Consider the following 21,946-nt stretch of genomic DNA (forward strand, 5'->3'; position numbering starts at 1 on the left):
ATCACGAAAGTGCTGACATCTGTGTTTTAAAAAAGCAGGGGCCCCTGGGTGGCTTAGCCAGTTAAAGCCTCTGCCTTCAGCTCGGGTCATGACCCCAGGGTCCTGGGATTGAGCCCCACATCAGGCTTTCTGCTCATCGGGGAACCTGTTTCCCCCTCTCCCTCTGCCTGCCTCTATGCACTTGTCATCTGTCAAATAAATAGAAATCTTAAAAAAAAAAAAAAAGCACATACACGTGTAAGCATTCTACTTTTTCGGCAAAGCACTATTTTAAGTGACTTTATAAATTTGCATGTAATCTTATTTTTTTTTACACTAAACAGACACTTATATGTAGATGAATGAAAGACCATGGAAAAGGTATTTGGTGACGACTTAAACCTGAATCAATGGGAAGTAAAATAAAAAAATGTCTTCTACAGTTATTCCTGGGTCTTTTAAAAAAAATGGTAAGGACCCTAGAGAGTGACAGAAAAAGGAAGATGGTGATTTTACGATGGTGATTTATGAAGTTAAAATCACCTCATTATAAACAAAAGTGTACATACCAAAAGAATGAAGAACATAAAGAACACAAATGTAGTGAAATAAATTGGTCCCAAAACTCGATTAGCTTCCTCAATCTCTGCGAAGTTGATATCACCCAAAATGATACGGAATTGAGTGAAACTATAAAAACAAAACAAAACAAAACAGCACAATACAAAAACAAAGAATGGCCAGCATTGACGTAACTTTCCTTAAAGATGATCTCACACTTTTGGACCTTTTATATATAGATAGATATATATGTATAGATATATATGTATAGATAGCTGCCAAATAATAGAAAATTGTCAATCCCTTTGGAAAACTCCTGCTACTTATATGACCAATTGAAGCCTCTGGAATAAAAATAATATGCTTTCATGCTAAATATGTTATTTCCATTTAATTAAAAGGAAAATAATATTATTATTAGGTGACACAAAGCAATCAGCTATAAGAACTTAACACATAATCTGGCTAAAACATGGTAACTCTAAACTTCACAACAGTTACCCTGGTTCTGAATTTAATACCTCTTTAAAAGAAGACTTGAAGGACAACCAAAATTGTGTGCATTCAAAGATCCAATATCCCCACATGTACTCAAAGTGGTACTGAGTGGCCATGGGTTGCCAATTCTGGGTCTTAATCAGCAAAATCATTTCCGTTCCTGACATCCATTAAACTGTGACATTAATTAGCTGTCCTCCAGTACAAAGCCCTATTAACTTCTATTACCATAATCCTCTTCTTTCCTAACTAACTCCTTTCTAAATGGTATGTAAATCTAATAATGTTATTTATTTATTTAGTCTTCATATCATATTTGAGAACTCTGGATGACTGAAAATTCCTGTACCGATTTGAATTGCTCTTAGAATATAGAAATACTATTTTTTTCTTTAGAAAAAAATCTCCAAATTTAAAACATATGGCAACCACATTGAGTAAGAATGAAAATATAGGCAAATGTCTCTTAAAAGCTGCCATCTGCACTCGGTGCTGAGAAGCCCTCCGTCTTTGTAACAGTACTGGTTCACCATTGCTGTTCTACTATGTCTTATTACTTTAGAGCTGCTCTCTGAAGCTTTTTGGCATTATGCACTGCCATCTCTGCATGGGTGGGCCATTGCTTCCGGGAAAGATAATAAATTCTTATTTTTAAATAACTATTTTAAAATACTTGTTGATTAAATAGCACCCATGAAGATTTCTTTAAACTTCAGAACACAGTAACATCTCTGATTAAATTTTTCTTTTTAATTTCATATATACTTACATACACTCTTGGAAAGTACTGAAGTCATCAACCTGAGTTCCAAAGACGAGGTAGGCCAACTGAGCATATGCTAAGAAAATAATGAAGAACATAATTGCAAAGCCAAAGAGGTCTTTGGCACACCGAGACATGGTTGTGGAGAGCTGACTCATTGTCCTGTTAAAGTTGATGAATTTGAAGAGCTGTAACAGAGAGAAGGTATCAATAGATGAATAGGTAAACAAAATGTGGTAGATATGCACAATGGAATGTTATCCACCCCTACCAAGGAATGAAATTTTGATATAGGCCACAACATGAATGAACCCTGAAAACACTATGCTAAGTGAAATAAGCCAGACACACACAAAAAACCCAACTATTGTATGACTACACTAACACAGAGTAGCTAGAATACGGAAATTCGTAGAGACAGACGAGGTGACCAGGGCCTGGGGTGAGGGGGGAGTTTGGAATTAGTGTTCACTGGATACAGAGTTCAGTTGGGATGATGAATAAGTTCTGGAAATGTATATGGTGATGGTTGGACAACACTGTGAATGTAATTAATGCCACTGACGTGATCAGTTTTATGTTATGTTATTTTACAACAATATTTTTGGATGAGAGAGCGCTTTTTTGACTTGCTTCCCCCGCCCCCCCCAAACCCAGCAGTTTCTATTTATTCGTTCAAAAAGTATTTGTTGAGTGCCTACCATGTGCCAGGCACTGTTCTTAGAGCTGGGAACAGCAGAGGACAGAACAAAGGCCTGCCCTGATGTTGCTAACATTTGACATGATGGTGGCAAGTAGAAACAGGTTCAAATAATAATTAAGAGGACTGGGGAACCCTCCCCTAAGAAAGATTAAAATTAAAGACGAAAAAAATCCTCAAAAAGAAAGTTAGTAAAGAAAAACAAAAACCTCCTCCAGGAAATACTTACTGCATGTTATTAACTATCATTCATTGTTTAGTGACTACGTGCCAGACATTATGGGAAGGGCTATGTATACTGACTCAAATCTTTGCAATGACATTGAAATACTGGTATCCTGTCTCTAGGAGGCAGCAAGGACTCAGAGCTAGCAGTAGAACCCAGCTCTGTTTGATGCCAAAGCCACAGTGAACATTTCTTTCTTTCTTTTTTTTTTTTTTTTTAAAGATTTTATTTATTTATTTGACAGAGAGAGATCACAAGTAGGCAGAGAGGCAGGAAGAAGCAGGCTCCCTGCTGAGCAGAGAGCCTGATGCGGGGCTTGATCCCACTACCCTGGGATCATGACCCGGGCTGAAGGCAGAGGCTTTGTCACTGAGCCACTGAGCCACCCAGGCACCCCCACAGTGAACATTTCTGTTCACTAAGGATGGCTGTTCAGGTTGCTGAGAGATAGAGGATGAGGCCTGCACCCTCTGATAAACCGCAGGCCTTCCAGGTGTGAATACCAATTCAGCGGGAAAAGTAACTGTTGGTGAGTAGCTTCTAAAACAGTGCTGTTTAATAAAACTTTCTGTCACGATGGAAATGTTCTTTATTTCCACCGTCCAGTATAGTAGCCATCAGCGACATACAGACGCTGAGATCTTAAAATGTGGCTAGAGTGCCACAGGAACTGAATGTTTAATGGTATGTGATTTTTACTAATTAAAATTTCAATTCAATTGTGGCTCGTAGCCGCTGCCTAGATAGCAGAATCCTAGATCTTCACAGGTGACATGCTGGCAGATGCCTCGTTATTACTAAAATTTCCTGCATATCCAGCACTGAGGCTCATTTGCATATGAGATGCCCTAACCTTTCACATACATGGAAATGCACATTACGTTTCAAGAAAGAAGGAAACGAGTAATTAAGGTACTACTTGGAAGAGTATGTATCTGTCCCAACCTCAATTCTAGGTAAAACTTCCGTATGGCCTCCACCCGGGAAAGAGGGTGACCCCTCTTTTACCCCACTGTAGACCATTTCCATTGCATCTTCCCCTCCCTTCCCATCTGCATTCCTCATTCTTAGTTTCTTTTCCTTCCCTTGGTCACACCACATCAGGTGAAACTCAGACCAGTCCCTGTGTTAGTGTAGCCTAGGGCCCCAGGCCAAGATGACCTTGAGAAGGGCTCTTAACCACATCTGTTAAACAAACCTGCAGGGACAGGTCTTGCAAGATAGCAGGCCAGGTCATTCACAATGAGAGGAAGGATGACATGGATTCTGCTAGTTTACTTGTAAGATATGAAGCGGCTACAGCTGGCTGTCCGAATTTGGCCACAAAAGCAAATTCAGGTCCTCCAGCATTTTGTGTTAACTCTTGTTAGTAAAAAGAAGAGAAAAACATTATCAAAAATCCAGGACATGAAATTTGTAAATTACCTTAATCCAGACAAAAAACACGATGACAGCAGCTATATTGTTGAACTGTATTTGCCAGTATGCCGGATGCTCAAAGTTGGGGAAAGTATTTTGATCTTCTAGAAACTGTAGCAGCACCTCCACATTTGATGCTCTATGTATCTTAATTCCTATAGCTACCATTGACAGCTGGAAAACAGAAGATTTATGTATCATTACAGTGTTTTAGAAACATGTAACTTACCTTCAAACAACTATTTTTCCTCACCCATGTATTAGTCCTAGGGTTCACCCATCTACTTATCCAAATCACTCATACAAGTGACAGGTGTTGACCACGGCCCAAAACAGGTATAACAATAAACCACTTACATTCCCTTAGCTAGGAAGAGAAATCCAGTGAGTGCACGTGTACGTGTGTGCACCTATGCGCGTGTGCACACACACACACACGATATGTTGCTCTATTACAAAATCAAACAGGAATGCCTTGTTTTTTTTTCTGCCACCCTCATCCAAATCACTTTCCACCCTTCTGCTTTCTCAGCCTCATCTTGCTTTGTTTTTGTTTGTTTTCAACCACCAGCCATACATTCTTTCCACTATTCAACAAATATGAGTACCTACGTACACAGTACAGTGCCAAGGCTAAGATATAAGTAAGAAAGAAGTAAGATGCACAAGCTGTTCTCAAGAAACTCATGCTCTGGTTCAAGACGAGGCACACATGCAAAAATAAGTAACACAAAGACCTAGGAAGGAACCGACATCACACTACATAAGGTGAAGGGTGAAATAAGACATATCGAAAGAGGCCCTTAAGAGGAAAGATCCTTGGTCTTGAAAGATGGTGGGGATGATGGGTGTGAGAGAACTCAAGATTTACTGTGGGAATATATGTGAGCCAAGGGTTTCCCTCCTGCTCACTTCTCTCCCTTAATTTATGACCATGCAACTTTTCACATTGGCTTTAGTTCTGGGTTCTAAAACCACATCTCAGGAGAACATTGGGCCCTACTCCCATCCATTGCCACTGGATTAATGTGTAGATGTGGAAACTGTTAGAGGTTCACCATCGCAACCTGGGCCTCCTGTGGGGCCTGAAGCCACAGCAGGTGGGCTGTCACAGGTGCTGAGACCTTTGCTGTTCATTCCCTTTCTCTCCTCATGCATGATGGTCAAAGGTCACTTCACTAGTCCTTCTGGAGATGGCTGTCCAAATCATGGCTCCGGGTGGTTATCATAGCAAAGACCTGCCTGGCTACCAACCACAGCTGAAAAAAGCCAACCTCACCACCTTTTCTTTTTCTGTGAAGGATCCCCAGAGCAAATCTTGGATTTCTGTGCTGGTGGTGGGAATATTTGGGGTTCTCTGGAATACACCGAAAATATTTTGTTATGTTAACTTAGTTGAGAGGGGAAGGGTTGACTGACTTAAACAACAATAACCCTTTATCCAACTCTCACGAGGGACAACTGCCTTGTACCCAAGATGTAGTCATTTAAACAACATTAATATCTTATCAACACACTGAATTTCCTACAAAATTCATCATCAAAATAGAGAATGAGAGAAAAGAGATGAGGGAAAGAGATTCTGTAAGCACTTGAGTTATGTCCTCCTGAGTTTTCTTTGGGATTCTCCATCCCCATCTACCAAAGAACTTCCCTTCCTTAATGTAAGCTTCCTAAGGGCAGAGGTTTGGGTTGTTTTGTTCAGTCCTATATCCCTAATGCCTAGAACAATGCCAGGCACATAGTACACACTCAGAAAATATTTGTTGAATAAATGAATTAATCATTTTCACCCCTGAGCCTACCAATCAACAAAACAATTTGAGTTTAGACCTTTTTTTTTTTTTTTTAAAGATTTTTATTTATTTGAGACCAAGACAGAGCAAGAGACAAAAAGCACAAGTTGAGATGGAGAGAGAGAGCAGGAACTTTGCTGAGCAGATAGCAGATCTATACAGGCCTGGATTCCTGAACTCTGAGATCATAACCTGAGCCAAAGGCAGACACTCAACCAACTGAGCCACAAGGGGCCCTGATTTTTAGACTCCTTAATAGTCTTCTTTTTATCAGTAACTCTGATAGAAAGACTGTTTAGGTCAAATAGGTTGACTAAAGTAAGTCCAGAGATTTCAGAGCCTTTGTTAAAGAAACAAAAGGATGAGGGTTGTGGGGGGAGTAGGGAGAGGGTGAAGGGGTTGTAGACATTGGGGAGGGTATGTGCTATGGTGAGTGCTGTGAAGTGTGTAAACCTGGAGATTCACAGACCTGTACCCCTGGGGTACAGGGGTAATAATTTAATAATACATTAAATGTTTATATAAAATTTTTAAAAATTATTTAAAAAAAAAAGAAACAAAAGGGTAACAGGGAAAATGATTTCAAAGTGATTCCAAGATGTTATATTTATATTTAGGGTAGAATTAATTTTCAAGTTTCAGGTGTGCCTTAGCCTGATAAAAATGCCTTTGCTTTTTTCATGGGATTGGAGGTCCTGTGCATAGGGCTTATTTTGGAGGGTGAGCAGAAGGCGTGCCCTTATTTCTGCTGGGTCTGAAGGTTTCAAAGGAGAAGGAGGATTCCAGTAGCCTTTCCTTATTCTTTATAAAAGCACACTGTCTGAATTGTTGTCTTGGCAGTACAGAGAGTTAAAAAAAAAAAAAAAAGAAAGAAAGAAAAAAGAACAATAGAACAATAAAGCAAGTTTTCAAAGAAATACTTGCAAAACTGAGCCAAAAAACTACCCTCAAATTCCATGATATCAACAGCTATTTTCTCTGAAGTGGGTACAAGGCTATTCCCTAGGGTGTGAAAAGAAAATATGAAAACTTCTATCCAAGTAGAAAGAAAGTGTTAAGAGTTCTATTTGTATTTTTTGAATCCAATCTTTCAAATTCTATGTTGTGTGTGTTTTCACAAATGTACCTATTATACCACACACACACGCACACACACACAAACACAGTTTATGAATAAATGGAATACATTAGGGTGTGTTATTAAAGTTTTCACTGATAGGTACATAATCGAAAAGGCGGATGGCCACCGACTGACTATTCTTTTGCTGATATTGAAGGTATTTGGCTAAAACCCAAACAAACCTGCCATTAATTAGCATAATATCACACTCACACTCACCTTTTCACCGTTATTCTCAATGACTTAACTATAAATACATCCATATAAACTAAAAAGGCAGTTAGAGTTCCGAACGTTATTTGTCTTCCAGAATAATTTTCATGTGTATGGACCCACACTCTTCCATCATGCAGTACAGAAATATTCTGAAAAATTACTTCCAGTATCCTTGCCTTCTTTGCCTCCCTAAATGGTGAAATTGCTTTGTTACAGTTATTAATATACTGAGAATTTGGGGATGAAGAGTTTACCTCCAGGAACGGCGTGATGTTACACAGCCATCATGAGAGAAGGGACGCCCTTCGGAATGCATCCGGGCCAAATGGGTTCTACCCGATATTCTATAGGAACTTTTACTTTAAGTAAAAGCTCTTTCTGAATTACATAGGCATGTAGCTTGAAAGGCAATGGCAGAGTGGCTAAGGTAACTCTGAGAACTCAGTGTACATCTGGATATGAAAAGCACTTGGAACTGTGTCTGACACACACCATTTCTAAAGCATTAGCAATTACTATTAAATTATTGCTCCAGTTAATGTTATCGTCACGCAGTACAGATCTGTATAGTTCTCTTCAATGTCTTGAGCATTCTTTTACTCACATGTAAGTAACATTTTCCTATATTTAAAACATCTCAATAATATATTTCAGAACACATTTTCTATATTTTGCCAGCTAATTCTAGTGATGATTTGATAATGGCTTGATGTAAACGCTTCACAAAGCCCAGATGAATTTTTGGTTGTTAGGGGCAGAAGAGTAATGGCCAAGAAGTAGGGTGACAGAAGACAGAAACCTGATAGGGTAATGCACCCCTTATTGAGACTTCGGGGGGCATCTCTGTCAGCGGACAGTGGGGAGGATGGACTTTGAGGCATGTGACAATTAAGCATGTCCTTATGTGCTTCAGTGTGTAAGAGGACTCAGCAAAAGATTATGCGTTCTTGGTCAAGGGAGAAAGATTGGCAAAAATGCATGTCTGCAGTGGGGACCCTGGAAGAAAGTGACGAGGATGATGCGGAAGGCAAACCATGTTGAACAAGTGTAAGATGTTATAATAAAGTCAAGGGCAGATAGCAGATCTACAAGGTGTCCTAGTCTCGGCTCTCTCCTCATTGCCTTCTGATTTCTTGTACCTGATACAGAAAACCCTGATGGTCCCTCACTGGTATTTTGTACACTGGACTATTTGCGGGAAATTTCAAACTGCAGGGAGGCGTTCTCTGCCACCCCAAATATCTTCAAGATGTTTCTTCTTACTATAACTTTACACATGTGCAGAAACATACAAAATGATTTTTGCTAGTAGTTGGAAAAAAATATCATTAACAATAACAAAAAAAGAATAAACAAAACATTCTTTTCTCCCTGTCTCCCATGGCATGCCAAAGACAAATATGAATTTCTAAGTTCTTCTTCTTTCTTTTAATGTCTTAGAACTCCTGCTGTATCAGCACATATGGATCTCTCATTTTTTAAAAAAAATAATTAGTTCATTAATTTTTAAGTAATCTCTGCATCCAACATGGAACTCAAACTCATGACCCTGAGGTCAAGAGTCACATGCACTTCCAACTGAGCCAGCCAGGTCCCCCACTAAGTTATTCTTGTTATTAGTGTGGCTAACTGACAACTTAACGTAAACAATTCTCTGCTTCTATATTCAGAAGGGTTACTCTTGTGCAAAACGCAAAAATAATTAGTAACACTGAAATTGAAACAGCAGAGCAAAACGTTCAGATTCTCCTTCAGGAATATCAGGATCCACAGTACTGAGGAGATACATCAAGGACTCTAATTAACATGTTTTTATAACAGAGGAGGGAATTCGGTGGTGTTCTCAAACCTACCACAACGATCACAACATCCAGACAATTCCAGAAACTCCTGAAATAGTGTAGCTTGTGAATGCGAATTTCCAAGATCTCTTCCACCACATAGTAAAGGATAAAAAAACAAAAGATAATCTCACAGGCTGCCAGGAAGAAATCAAAAGTTGTGACATATCGGGTCAGCTTTACAGGCTGAAATTGCCAAGATGGAATCACACCGCCTGTTGCTGGGAATTCAACCAATAACCTGCGTTGCAATAAGAACAATTAAAACAGTAACAACAACAACATGGACGCAGCCAGGAAGGGACAGCTGTCTAGTCTGTCCCTGCACTCATACGGGATTCAAACTGTAACTACAAGTCACCCCAGGCTGGTGGCAGAATATTTTTTATCACAGCTAGTAACTACACACTTGTACAATTCTGTGCCCCCAAAGGGAACAAGGCTTCCCAAATCCTCCTAAAGAGAGATTATTCCTTCTCACTCTCGCCTTTACTTTTCTGGTATTTATACTGCTCAAAATGCTCTATAGGTTTTTTTTTTCCTTAATGTAGAAGCTAATCAACAAACAAGCCTTTCTAGGACTTCTGTTAAATGCAAGTAATTCAACTAGGCAATGAAGAACATAAGAAATCTAACTCATGCATTCAAATGTGTATGGCCTATTGAGAAGCAGGATATGTGTTTGTGTGTGGATGTGTACATGTGTGTGTGGATGTACATGTATGTATGTGTATGTGTATGTGTTTCTATTACATTCATTTGGTATCACCTAACTAGCACTGAATGATTTGTCCTAGGGGATATTCTTCTTACCCTTCCCAGAGCCTTATAGTTAATAGGTGTTCAGCAAACGTCTGACAGTCTGAAACAGTAACATATTTTACATTCATTCTGATGGCACTGATGTTTAGTGTTTTAGTATAGTTGAAGTGAGGATGTTTCTTGACAAATTCCCATTTTGGAGGTGTCACAGTGAGAAAGTTAAATGATTCATTTAATGGTACAGCTTCCCTATCAAACTAGAAATAGACTACCTAGCTCCTTCACTTTAAGACTTTCAAAAGACCTTCTCTCTCTCTGCAGGACTGGTAGCCACACCTGGAGCCCGAGTGTCTAGGACCCAAGCATGAGCAATAATCAGGTCCAGGCAGAGACAAGGGCAAATTAGAATTGGTCAAGGAAGGGCAGAAAGTAGCCTCTGTGCGCCAAGTCCTCTCTCTGTCCTGCTCTGGCCCTGTGTCTGTCAGCCCCTCCAGAAACATAGCAGCATCGAGAAATGAAATAATCGCCTTGACGATATTCACTTGTAAAGTATGGGGAGGACATGGAAGACATACTCAGGGCCTTCTACAGAAATTCCCTGAAATGTCAATCACAGTTGAGTGCCTGTTTTTATCCTCTTTCTATTCAGACTGAAATCACGAAGAAAAGTTCAATAATAATTGCAATCGGTTTTCATTCACTTCTAGTAATAACTCTTATTTGACTTATGATGATACTATTTCCTTCAAAAGTTGTTAAATACATGGTCTGGAAAAATCCAACTGGCCATGTAAAGCTGACTTGCGTTTAGCCTCAAAAATAATCACAAAATAAGGGAAGTATGAGAATTTATACTTCTTTTTGGTTGGTAAATATATGTGCAAGAAATTCATGCCAGCTACGTCTGGGTGTTGCTGACACGTTCACCAGGAGGAGTCAAGGGGGATGAACTCTGGATCCCTCTGGACCTGTTCTACTTTTTTCCTTTTTTATATTACCTTATTACATATACCTTCTAATATACCACTTTATTAATTCGTTTCTTTTGCTTATTGTCTAGTATCCATCTCCTCCTGGTTGAGCACAAGCTCTGGAAGACAAGGGATCTTTACTTTGTTCACTGCGGTGTCCCCAGAGCTGAGAACTGTGCCTCGCACATACTAAGGGTCCAATAAATGTTTGCCAAATAAGTAAATAAATGAACACAAGGCTCCAGACAAGTCCGCAGGATTTTTGTCAGTTTTCTCATTGCTAACCAGAGTGATCAGGATGGCAATGTCACAGGATCTGAGAAGGAACTTTATGTGCCTTTGGTGAATCTTGTGTGTAAGCAGATACCTGGGTAATCTCCTGAACCCAGGCATAGCCCCTGACGGCTGTGCTTGTGTTCTTAAACAGTATCATCTGAGAGTGGGAAACTTGGAAAGGAGTGGAGGTTTGATGGCCAGAGCACCCATCATCTTACAAGTAAGAATAGATACAAAACATGGTGCTTTTTCTGGGAAGGTTTCAGCTTTGGGATGAACTTGGACCAGACTTACGTTTCTTCCCAACTCATAATATTCTAGGATCCTAACTCACTTGCACCAAATATATTTATCCCAGTAAGCCTTTGGTTTCCCCCTTCACTTGCTATTGGCTCTGACCCTCGGCATTCTCTTTTAGCCAAAAGCAGCAATGGTTTCCTGGTCTCTCTCAGGACTGGGATGTACCTACAAGTACACAGACATGGGAGGGATCAGTGCCCTTGGTACACACCTGATGACACAGAACAGGTTAATGTTGGCGTTGTATACCGAAAAATCAATAAAAGTGGCCCTGGTTCCTCGGTCCAGCCAGCCGTTTTTCTTGAGGCTGGCAATCTGAGCCGCTGTCTCCTCTCTTGTTCTTGACAAATCCAGGTAATAGCCAGCTCCGCTATAGGTTGCAATCATTCCCCAGTGGCTACTCCCATTCAAGTCTTTTTCACTTGTGTAGATCCAACTAATTAAAAGACAAAAGGGAAACAAAACAATCAGTGGAACACTTAACGGCAATTACAAAGACAGCTGGTTTCCCGCATAACTGAGTATGTAATAAATCAAGTTAAGTCTTATCAAGTTGGGTAACATGCTCGGTGGGGGGCTTTGTGTTTTTTATTTAACTCTCATACACTTATTATCTCCATTTTAGGAATGAGGGCTCTGAAGCTTAGTGAGGTCCACTCAATCTCACAGCTTCTGAGGTTATTGTCAGGATCCCACACCAAGACAGAGTCTCTAGAATCTGTGCTATTAGCACTCAGTCTATGTGGGTAACTATACTTAGGAGCTAGATGACTCTAGGCTCTCAGAGAAAATTGCAGACAAGTTCATCAAGTACCACTAATGGCAACTGAACCAAACAAGACTCCCCAGGGCATTTGGGAATTAATTAATTAACTAAATAACTTGAGAGGGGGAGAGAGAGTGGTGGGGAGCGGAAGGAGTGGGGGGAGACAGAGAGAAATTCTTTTTTTTTTTTTTTTTTTTTAAAGATTTTATTTATTTATTTGACAGACAGAGATTACAAGTAGGCAGAGAGGCAGGCAGAGAGAGAGAGAGAGAGAGGAGGAAGCAGGCTCTCTGCTGAGCAGAGAGCCCGATGCGGGACTCGATCCCAGGACCCTGAGATCATGACCTGAGCCGAAGGCAGCGGCTTAACCCACTGAGCCACCCAGGTGCCCCGACAGAGAGAAATTCTTAACCAGGCTCTAGGACCAGTGCAGATTCCAACATGCAGCTCGATCTCAGGACCTTGAGATCATGACTGGAGCTGAAATCAGGAGTTTGACACTAACCAACTGAGCCACCCAAGCTTTCCAGGGCATTTGGGAATTTAATCCACAAGTATTGGCAGAGGCTCTCTTGGGAACCAGATGCCTCTCTGGCATTAATGAGGATATAAAGATGAACCAAGTTCCATTCCAGCTCATTTATAGGAAGCGGGGAGAGAAAAGACATGAAAAAATTCAAATACAAGGTAGATGGATGATGTCCAAGAGAAGAAAGGGAAATTTCTCAGGCAAATCAGAGGAAAGCTGTTCTTGTCCAGGCATCCAGTGACAGGGAAGGTGCATCAGAGAAAGCTTTTGGAAGAAGCTGCAGTGGACCTGGGCTGTGAAAGGTAAACAGAATTCAGGCAGGCACCAGTGGATGGGAAGGGTGTTTTCAAGCCTGAGGCAGGGAGTAGGGGATTGGGAGAGGTGGAGGGAGGGGGGGAGTACAAGGCACCCGGCTAGTAGCTGAGGTCGGCTCACATACATGCAGGAAGAAGGCTGAAAGGTAGACAGTGATCAGACTGTGGGGGAAGGGGTTACGGAGGGAAGGTTTCTGAGAGGCACAGAACAGAGTTCCTCTGGTGGCAGCAGGAAAGACTGGAGTGGTGAGAACAGGAGGCTCACATGTCGAAAAAAAGTGGCCACAGCAGGTCTAAGACCGCTTTTCCTTAGGAAGGCCCGCTGGCAAGGCTGCACCTTGGCTGGCATCTGCAACTTGATAAAAGGCTCCCTACGCGGATACGAAACTTATCTGACCAACTTGTCTGGCCGGCTGCTTCTCCCTCTCCTCTGCCCCATCCCCCCACCCCACCCCAACCGGCTCACAGGTGTGTGCTCTCAAATAACTAAAATCTTAAAACAAACAAACAAACAAAAACAAAAACATTAAGTGACTAGGAAGAGTGATTGTGCCTAGACCATCAGCACAAACACAGTGGCTTATGCCCAACGACTGCCTGCCTTCTGGGAGTCTGGCATTCTGCCAGGCAGTGGCCGCCTATGTGACCAGCAGCCGGAGACTACCTCGGGCACCAAGTCTCTAATGAGCCTCTCTGACACACAACAGTTCATACATGTTGTCACAGCTTGTTCCTGGAGGAATTCAGCGTGTCCTATGTGACTCCGCTGGGAGAGGGCTTCTGGAAGCCTGCGTGTTGTTTCCTCCAAACCTTCCCCCATGTGCCTGGACCCTCTGCTGCTTTTGCTTTTATCCTTTCATTGCGTTGAAGCTAGCCATGAACATGACTGGATGACGAACACTGCGAATCCTTCCGGTGCTCCCCTGAGCCTGGGAGTGGTCCTGCACACTGACACAGCTCAGTTAGCAGTGGCTGCAACTACTCAGAGGAGCCGATGAGGCCTGAGCCAGCGCAATGAGAGGAGGACAGGATGACGGACAGGAAGGATGGACAGACTGTCAGCAGAACGTGGCCTCTGACTTGGAAGCTGGAGCGAGGGAGAAGGGACATCTGAAAAAATGGAGATTCTCTTTTTGGATAACGCAAAGGAGCTGGTAGGACAAAGGTAGGATATAGATTTGGCTTTTGTTTCCTGTCACTAGAACATAAGCTCTGTAAAGACGGGGAATTTGTTTCTGTTTTGTTTCCTGCTGCTTTGTTACCCCAGCCAGCACCAAGGGTGTTTCTAGAAGAGGGAGACTTCACTGAGAAAATGCTGGCACATGTTAACACTCTGTATACTTGTTGAAGAAACAATAAATTATCAAACGGGCATGAGAGAGGAAGTCACTGGAATGCCAAGGGCAAGAATGTGAAGAAAGCAAATCTAGAGATCTGAATACAGAACCCGGGAATAAGAGAGAAGTGGGAGAGTTAAGAGGGGCATTACAGAATGAAGGGAACCCCAAGTTTAGTGTCACACTCAGAAGTCAAAAAAACGAGCAATCAACATGGCCGAGTTCTGCAGAGGTTGGACGGGGTGAAGATCAAGAACTGGTCACTGGGGGGCGCCGGGGTGGCTCAGTCATTAAGCATCTGCCTTTGGCTCAGGTCATGATCCCAGGGTCCCATCCGGCTCCCTGCTCAGGGGAAAGCCTGCTTTCCCTCCCCCACTTCCACTGCTTGTGTTCCTGCTCTTGCTGTGTCTCTAATAAATAAAATAAATAATCTCTAAAAAAAGAAAAGAATTGGTCAGTGGGTTGGCAAATTCAACAAATCCACTGGTGGCTTCCAAGAGAGATGTCAGAAGCACAAATTTTAAGCTTTAAGGAGTGAATCAGTGGTAAGGGAATGGAAGTGGCAAGTAAAGGCTACTCTTTCCAGACGCTTGTGGAGTTGAACGGAAGGAGAAATGGGAGTAACTTGAGAATAGGGCAGAATCAAGGGGTGGTCTGGATCCACGGCGGTCCATCCTGTAGTGGAAATCACGCACCCATCTATGCCCCGGTGGGTATTTACGGAGCAGTGTTAGACACCAGCCAGCGGTCAAGGCTGTAAGAATACAGCAGCGAATGGAATATAGTCCCCGTGGTCCCGAAGCCCGAATACTGACGAGGAGCTGAGGGAGACCAAGAGACACCTCAACAGTGTAATTGCTATGGAAGGAGCAATGTGGTTTAGTGGAAGAATCACGGGTTTTGGAGTCAGGCTGGTTAAATCCCAGCATGGTTCCGTTTGTGAGCTGTGACGTTTTGGGTAAGTTAGCCTCAGTTTTTTCACCAACAACATAGAGATGACACGTATTTCAGGTTGTTTTGTGAAAGCAGATGAGACAATGCATGAAATCCCTTCTTAAATAGCATCTGGTAAGTGGCTGCATCTACTTCTCTTATTAATGATATGAAATAAGTAAAATATTAAACCTGGACAAAACATATTTTGGGATGATTTGATCCCTTTATGCTGAATCTTCTGACCTTTACTTAGTGTGTTCCTTAGGGACTCTGGTCCTGAATAAGATATCCACTGGATGACAGACAAAGAAATCTGATCACAGGAAGGCTGGCTGCCCCACTGTCTATGAACAAATCTGGGGTCTGGCTGTCTCAGTTCAAGAGAGGGATCTAGATGAACTGACAGAATTAATTAGTAAAGTGTAGAAGATAATTCTAACCATAGTGATTCCCCCAGGGGCAATGACCCTAAGAGGTCCACCTTGGGACAGCTTGAGCATTCTTCTTATTTCTTTATAATAACTGCAGTAATTCTAAAAATAATGACTATCCTCCCTTAATACACAAGATGTTATAGGTGTGGTTACGAAAGAACATCCAAAATCCGTGCCAATATGCACAGGAACAATACCTACTCAAAATCAGAATCCACACATTTGAGGGGACAGGCTTTCAACCAGACACAAAACTGCCTCACAAGCTTATTATACACTTTAAATACCTGTAACTTTGAACCAAAATGTATTTGCAAATGCTAGTAACATGAGAATTTCCACACCAGACCAGTTCTCAGTAACAACCCAGTGAATGTCATCCCCGGATCTAGAAAAAAAGGATTCAGGCATCTTCAAAGAAACCTCCAAAGGCCCAGGTAGCTGCCTTCTTGGGGGCCATATGGTCAACAATTTAGCCTTTTGAAAAATACGTATGCAGGAGCCAAAGGGGGTAAAAAGTAGAAAAAACCTGAGAAACCAAAGGCCAATTTGGCCATGGTCTTAAGTCTAAGCACTGAAGACTCACTTAAAGCACATTCTCCTCAGTTAAGGGGTTAGAGGATGAATGAATGAACAAAGGAGTGAATGAGAAGCCAGGGCACTGATACTTACGCAGTTCCATTTCTTGGACCGAAAGGAGCCCTGTCTTCACTACTGACAGAGTAGACATCATAGCACTCTTTAATCTCATCTCTCAAGTCCTGGGGGATAGAACAGGACCCATTTCTGACTTTGAGTTGCCGGATACGTGGCACCCCTAGCAGGAGGTTCTCGTAGTAGATGAAGCTTCGGTTGTCAGCTTCCGTTCTGTTGCTGGGCTGAGTCTTCCAGTAAAGCCCATCCAGTAAGGCACCTTCTGTGAACTGAAAGTGAAGGAAACATTGTGGAAAAGTTTTTTGAAGAGCCCCAAGCTTAATGGCTGTTTTGCTCTTTCCTGGAATGTTTGCATGACCAACAGTCTGGGAACTCTGTAAACACGGCAGAGTGACAAGTGACAGTTCTGTCACTTGCCAGCTGTGAGGCCTTGAGCAGGATCCAACTTTGAGCCAAGGTTCCTGCATCTATAATATCCATCCTCTGCATGGCTGCTAGCCTGGTCACCAGTAGGTGCTTAACAAAGGGCAACTCAGATTTTTATGCTAGGACTAAAGGTGTGTGTGTGGGGGGATTCACATAAGTCCACAAGTATGAACAATTTTACTTTCCCTTATTAAAACAGCATCCTGGGGGCACCTGGGTGGCTCAGTTGATTAAGCGTCTGCCTTCAGCTGGGGTCATTATCCCAAGGTCCTGGGATGGAACCCCGTACCGGGCTCCCAGCTCGGTGTGGAGCTTGCTTCTCCCTCTCCCTCTGCTTACCACTCTGCCTGCTTCTGATCCCTGTCTCTCTCTCTTGGATAAATACATAAAATCTTTAAAACAAAAAAAAAACAAAACACCCCACAGCGTCCTACATAATCCCGGTTCCAAACTTGTCTGGAGAGGATAACACTAGCTTTGGTTACCAGTCTGCCATCTGGTGGATCATTTAAGTGTCTGGATTATTTTTTTATTTTTATTTTTTTTTATTAACATATATTATTTGCTCCAGGGGTACAGGTTTGTGAGTCATCAGGCTTACACATCTCACAGCACTCACCATAGCACATACCCTCCCCAGTGTCCATCACCCAGCCACCCTCTCCATAACCCCCCACCCCCCAGCCCTACCCCTCAAATTCCTTGATTCAGAGAGATCATATGGTAATTGTCTTTCTCTGATTGACTTATTTCACTCAGCATACTATCCTCTAGTTACATCCATGTCATTGCAAATGACAAGATTTTGTTTCTTTTGATGGCTACATAGTATTCTAAAACACACACACACACACACACACACACACACACACACTTTTTTTTTAAATTTTTAAAGATTTTTATTTATTTATTTGACAGAGACACAGCGGGAAAGGAAACACAAGCAAGAGGAGAGGGAGAGGGAGAAGGAGATTTCCTGTGGAGCAGGGCGCCCAATGCAGGGCTTGATCCTAGGACCCTGGGATCATGACCTGAGCCGAGGACTCTTAACCACTGAGCCACTCAGGTGCTCCTACCACATCTTCTTTATCCATTCATCTGTTGATGGACATCTAGGTTCCTTCCAAGTGACTGGATTATTGTGGCCTATAGTGAACTCTGTAAGTGCCCCCCACCCCTGCCACTGCCCCTGCTTTTCGAGCTTGGCATTCATTACCATGGAACTGTACATATTGGAGAAGTCTCTCATTAGTTTGCCTTAGGGGAGAAGAAGCTGTTTCTCAGTGTCTTATCCTTATTAGATAATCAGTAGAGAAAAACTGATTTGCTTTGCTGAGGCTGGGAGAGGCGGGGTTTGGATGCCAAGTATTTTTAGGTGTCAGCATTAATGGGTTCATATGGTCCAGTTTCCTCTATCTTTACAACCACCAGCTCTGACCCCAGGGTTCAGTAAGAGCTTTAGAAAGCATCTCTGCTGGAAGAAACAAGTCTTTCCTCTCTAGTTTCCCTTTTGATTTTCTTAGGTTCTGAGCACTATACCTCCCAGATCAGTCTAACATTTCTCCTACAGTATCACTCAAAATTTACCCTTGGTTACCATGTTGGATTTTCTGACAATCTGAGAAGGGCCTGGGTTGAACTTCACATTAACGATCTCTAAAAGAACGTGCCTGCCTTGTATCAGGCGCTGTTCTAGGCTACATGCCAACATTAACAAAGAGACAAAAGACAAAACAAAAAAAAAAACACCAAAAAAACAAAAACCCAAAGCAAGACAAAACAACCAAATCTTGCCCTTAAAGGCCATACAGCCTAGGAAATACTCAACAGACACTTACTGAATCATGAATGACTGAGTGAATTACATACTAGGGAGAGGAAGTGCCTGTCAGGCTGGAAACAAGGCCATTTTTCTCCCTCGCTGATCATGTGTAAGCAAGCTGAATGACTCCTCGTCCCTCACCTACCACCAGTGTGTAATGTGAGCCCTTGCCTCGTATGGTTGCTTGGGATTAAAGGCAGGAAGGTACGAAACACACAACAGGGTGCAAGACACATACATGGTTCTCAGCCTAACACCTCGCCATAGCCTTCACCTCATACAGCATCACAAAGTAGGTCCTACAGATGGATACTGCTGACTTAAATTTATGAAACTCAATGAACAATTTTCAACAGTAAAGAGGTACGGTGAAAGCCATCTGCTAATACCTTCCAGAAGTCTTCCATCGAAGAAAGTGTTTTAAAATTTGTTTTCTCTGTTTTGGACACTGGGGTATCCAGGAAGAGCTGTGACATTGTCCGGGTATAGTAGTACGCACTGGAGCTCATCATCCCATAGGTCACTGGAACACAGAAAAAGCCATGTGAACCCTGTGGGGAAACCCGCACACTCACTTGCACACTCCCAGTGGGCAGGTGGGTAGCCACAAACATTCTGCTGTGTCCCCTGCCTTCCGTCCTTTTACCATTCTTCTAGGATCTCTCCCTAGCTCTTCTTTCTTTGTTTATAAAAAAAATAAATTCACATTGGCTTATGGGAAACAAAACTGGCTCACTACAGGGAATGAAGTTAAGATCAAGCGCCTCTACTTGACATCTGGGATGGGCCTATTTAACCTCACCCCCCACCCCCCTCTAGCCCCTCCACGCAGTGAGGCTGCTCCTGGATCAGCCCCTCCACACGGTGAGGCTGCTCCTGGATCAGCCCCTCCACATGGTGAGGCTGCTCTGCACAGGCGCCTACAGAGGCCATGCTGCACTCCTTGTCCTGCGGCTGGGCACACACTGTTACGCTCTCTACAATCGCGGGCGGCTGCTCTCTGTTCCGCATCACTTCTCCATTCTTCTCTGCTCTGCACCTTGAGGCTGACCACTACAGACTGTACCACATGAGCTCCCTTGCCCTTGGATTGCCCATGTATTTGGCCCAGAGGAGGCTGAGCGGGAAATCCGGGGACCTGAGAAGAACGAGGCTGGGTTTGCTTCCTCTACCTGTACTCTATTCTCCACCACCTGGATGCAGTTTGGCAGGGCACCCTCTAAGCTTGGCCATAGCTGCTGGAGGAAATCTCCCCTCCCGCAGCCACACTGGGTTCATGCCATGCCATTTGCTCCCTTGTCCCCTCAGGTCTGGTGGTGGTAACTGTTTCGAGGGCCTCACTCCCCTTGCAGGTTCCCAGAACCCTCCCACTAGGGGAAACAGTCCCTTCAGGAAATGTTCTTTAATTGCCACTTTGAGCTTTCCATCTCTTTCCTTCCAGAATGCTAACACAGACACATCTGCCTCCCATCTACCTATCATATCTTCTACAGAACCCTCTAAAGCCAAGCTACACCCCTGCCATGAAATTTGCTGATTACATCAGCCCATTCTGGTCCCAGAGGGAGATGGGAAGATAATTTATAGGCGTAGTAGGTTACAGGAGATCAGAGGTTGAATCTTGGCCGTGTCTGCTACTTACTATGTGGCCTGTGCAAGTTGTTTAAACTTTCTTTTCTTTTCGTTGCTTTTTATTAAGTAGGGGCTTGAACTCAACAACCCTGAGATCAAGACCTGATCTGAAATCAAGAGTAAGATGCTTAACTGACTGAGCCACCTGGGTGCTCCAAGCTGCTTAAACTTTCTGAGCTTTGGTTTCCTTTTCTGTAGGATGGGGATAACTAGCTATCCCATGGGAGTTTTGGGTGCGTACATAAGAACAGTAACTAGTAGGCGTGCCTGGGTGGCTCAGTGGGTTAAGCCTCCACCTTCAGCCTGGGTCATGATCTCAGGATCCTGAGATCAAGCCCTGCATCGGGGGCTCTCTGCCAGGCAGGGAGTCTGCTTCCCTCCCGCCCCCCGCCGCCTCTCTGCCTACTTGTGATCTCTCTCTCTCTCAGATAAATAAATAAAATTAAAACAACAACAACAACAACAAACTAGTAACTAGTAACTAAAAATTGCCCAATATAGTGGTTGAAATTTACGAGTCCAATAATGATGGCTCTTTCTCCTTAATCAGTTGCTCTAACATATCTATTAAAAATTTCAGTGCTTTTATCAGGGCTGTCTTACACTGGACGCTAACGATTGCATGTACAATATGCTATGATCCCTCTCACTGACAAAAAGCTTCAAGGGAAAATACTTCTCTCTTATACTTCTGTCGACCACAGAGGTTTTACTCTTCTTTTAACCATTGTTCTCAACATCCAGTGGGTGATTAGTACTTAGCTGACTCTGTAATAATCTTCAAGCATCATAAAATGCATTTTAAAACCTTGTATTATATGATTTGGAGATAAAGTGCTACTGGGTGAAATCTCGTCCCCACCTATGCAGCAGAGAAAATCATTTAAAAAGAGGAGTAGACAGTAGTGATTCAAACCCAAGTGTGTTTTAGAGTCTACCTTGAGCAGTCAATGGATCAAACACACAGTCATGAGGCTTCTGTGCTCTATCAGGAGGGGAAGGAATGTTTTCCTGTCCCCTTAGTTAGGCTCTCTCTCCTCCCTGTCCCTAGGACACACAAATTAGGATAAGAACATTCCTCTTCAAGTGTTACATGACCTGCTACCTCTCAAAACTAAACTGGGCCAGAGTTAGGGGCTTAGACTTGATAAAGTACTTAAGAAGATAAGCAAGGTGTGATCTCCATCAGTAAGAAGAAAAGCCAATAAGCTTCCCTGGGAACAGCACTGCTCGCTCAGCTCCCACAGAGGGATGGGCAAGGTACAATGAACTCTAGGAAAGCTTTCTGTGGATCCAGAGACAACTGAGGGAACAAAGCTGATATAATGCAAAAGAGGACAAGGGAAGGATCCCCAAAACCTAATAAATAATTACTAAGCTGATTTTTTTCAATTAACTTGAAATTAAAATTTGCTTTGGATTGATTGATTCCGAATGCTTTACCTGTGTGGTTTTTTTTATTTGTTTAAAAAAAATTATGACAAATGATTTAAAGATTTTGCTTTATAAATTATGCTAGTTCTATCTATACACAAATATAAGTATTTGAGCCACTGATTAAAAATTGTAACTCTTTTGTTTTCCTATATTTTTAGTATTGATTGCTTTTGAAATTCTCAGGACCTGTATGAAATTTCAAGCCTTCACTAAAAGGGAAGTGATGCACTC

General features: G+C 42.4%; 1 protein-coding gene across 1 annotated transcript in view; it reads right to left on the reverse strand.

The window, feature by feature from the left end:
* Positions 1–21,946, reverse strand: part of PKD2 (polycystin 2, transient receptor potential cation channel) — a 61,927-nt gene that overhangs the window by 16,644 nt on the left and 23,337 nt on the right. The window contains exons 3-9 of the mRNA XM_004756104.3: positions 19,036–19,169; positions 16,417–16,667; positions 11,640–11,864; positions 9,132–9,360; positions 4,153–4,320; positions 1,808–1,989; positions 549–669 (exon numbers count right to left, since the gene is read on the reverse strand). Coding sequence (XP_004756161.3) covers positions 549–669; positions 1,808–1,989; positions 4,153–4,320; positions 9,132–9,360; positions 11,640–11,864; positions 16,417–16,667; positions 19,036–19,169 — 1,310 coding nt within the window. The remainder of the gene's footprint in view (positions 1–548; positions 670–1,807; positions 1,990–4,152; positions 4,321–9,131; positions 9,361–11,639; positions 11,865–16,416; positions 16,668–19,035; positions 19,170–21,946) is intronic.

The sequence above is a fragment of the Mustela putorius genome, unplaced genomic scaffold (genome assembly GCF_011764305.1).
Source record: "Mustela putorius furo isolate JIRA1106 unplaced genomic scaffold, ASM1176430v1.1 tig00000382_pilon_pilon_pilon, whole genome shotgun sequence".
In the NCBI taxonomy this organism is placed as follows: Eukaryota; Metazoa; Chordata; class Mammalia; order Carnivora; family Mustelidae; genus Mustela; species Mustela putorius.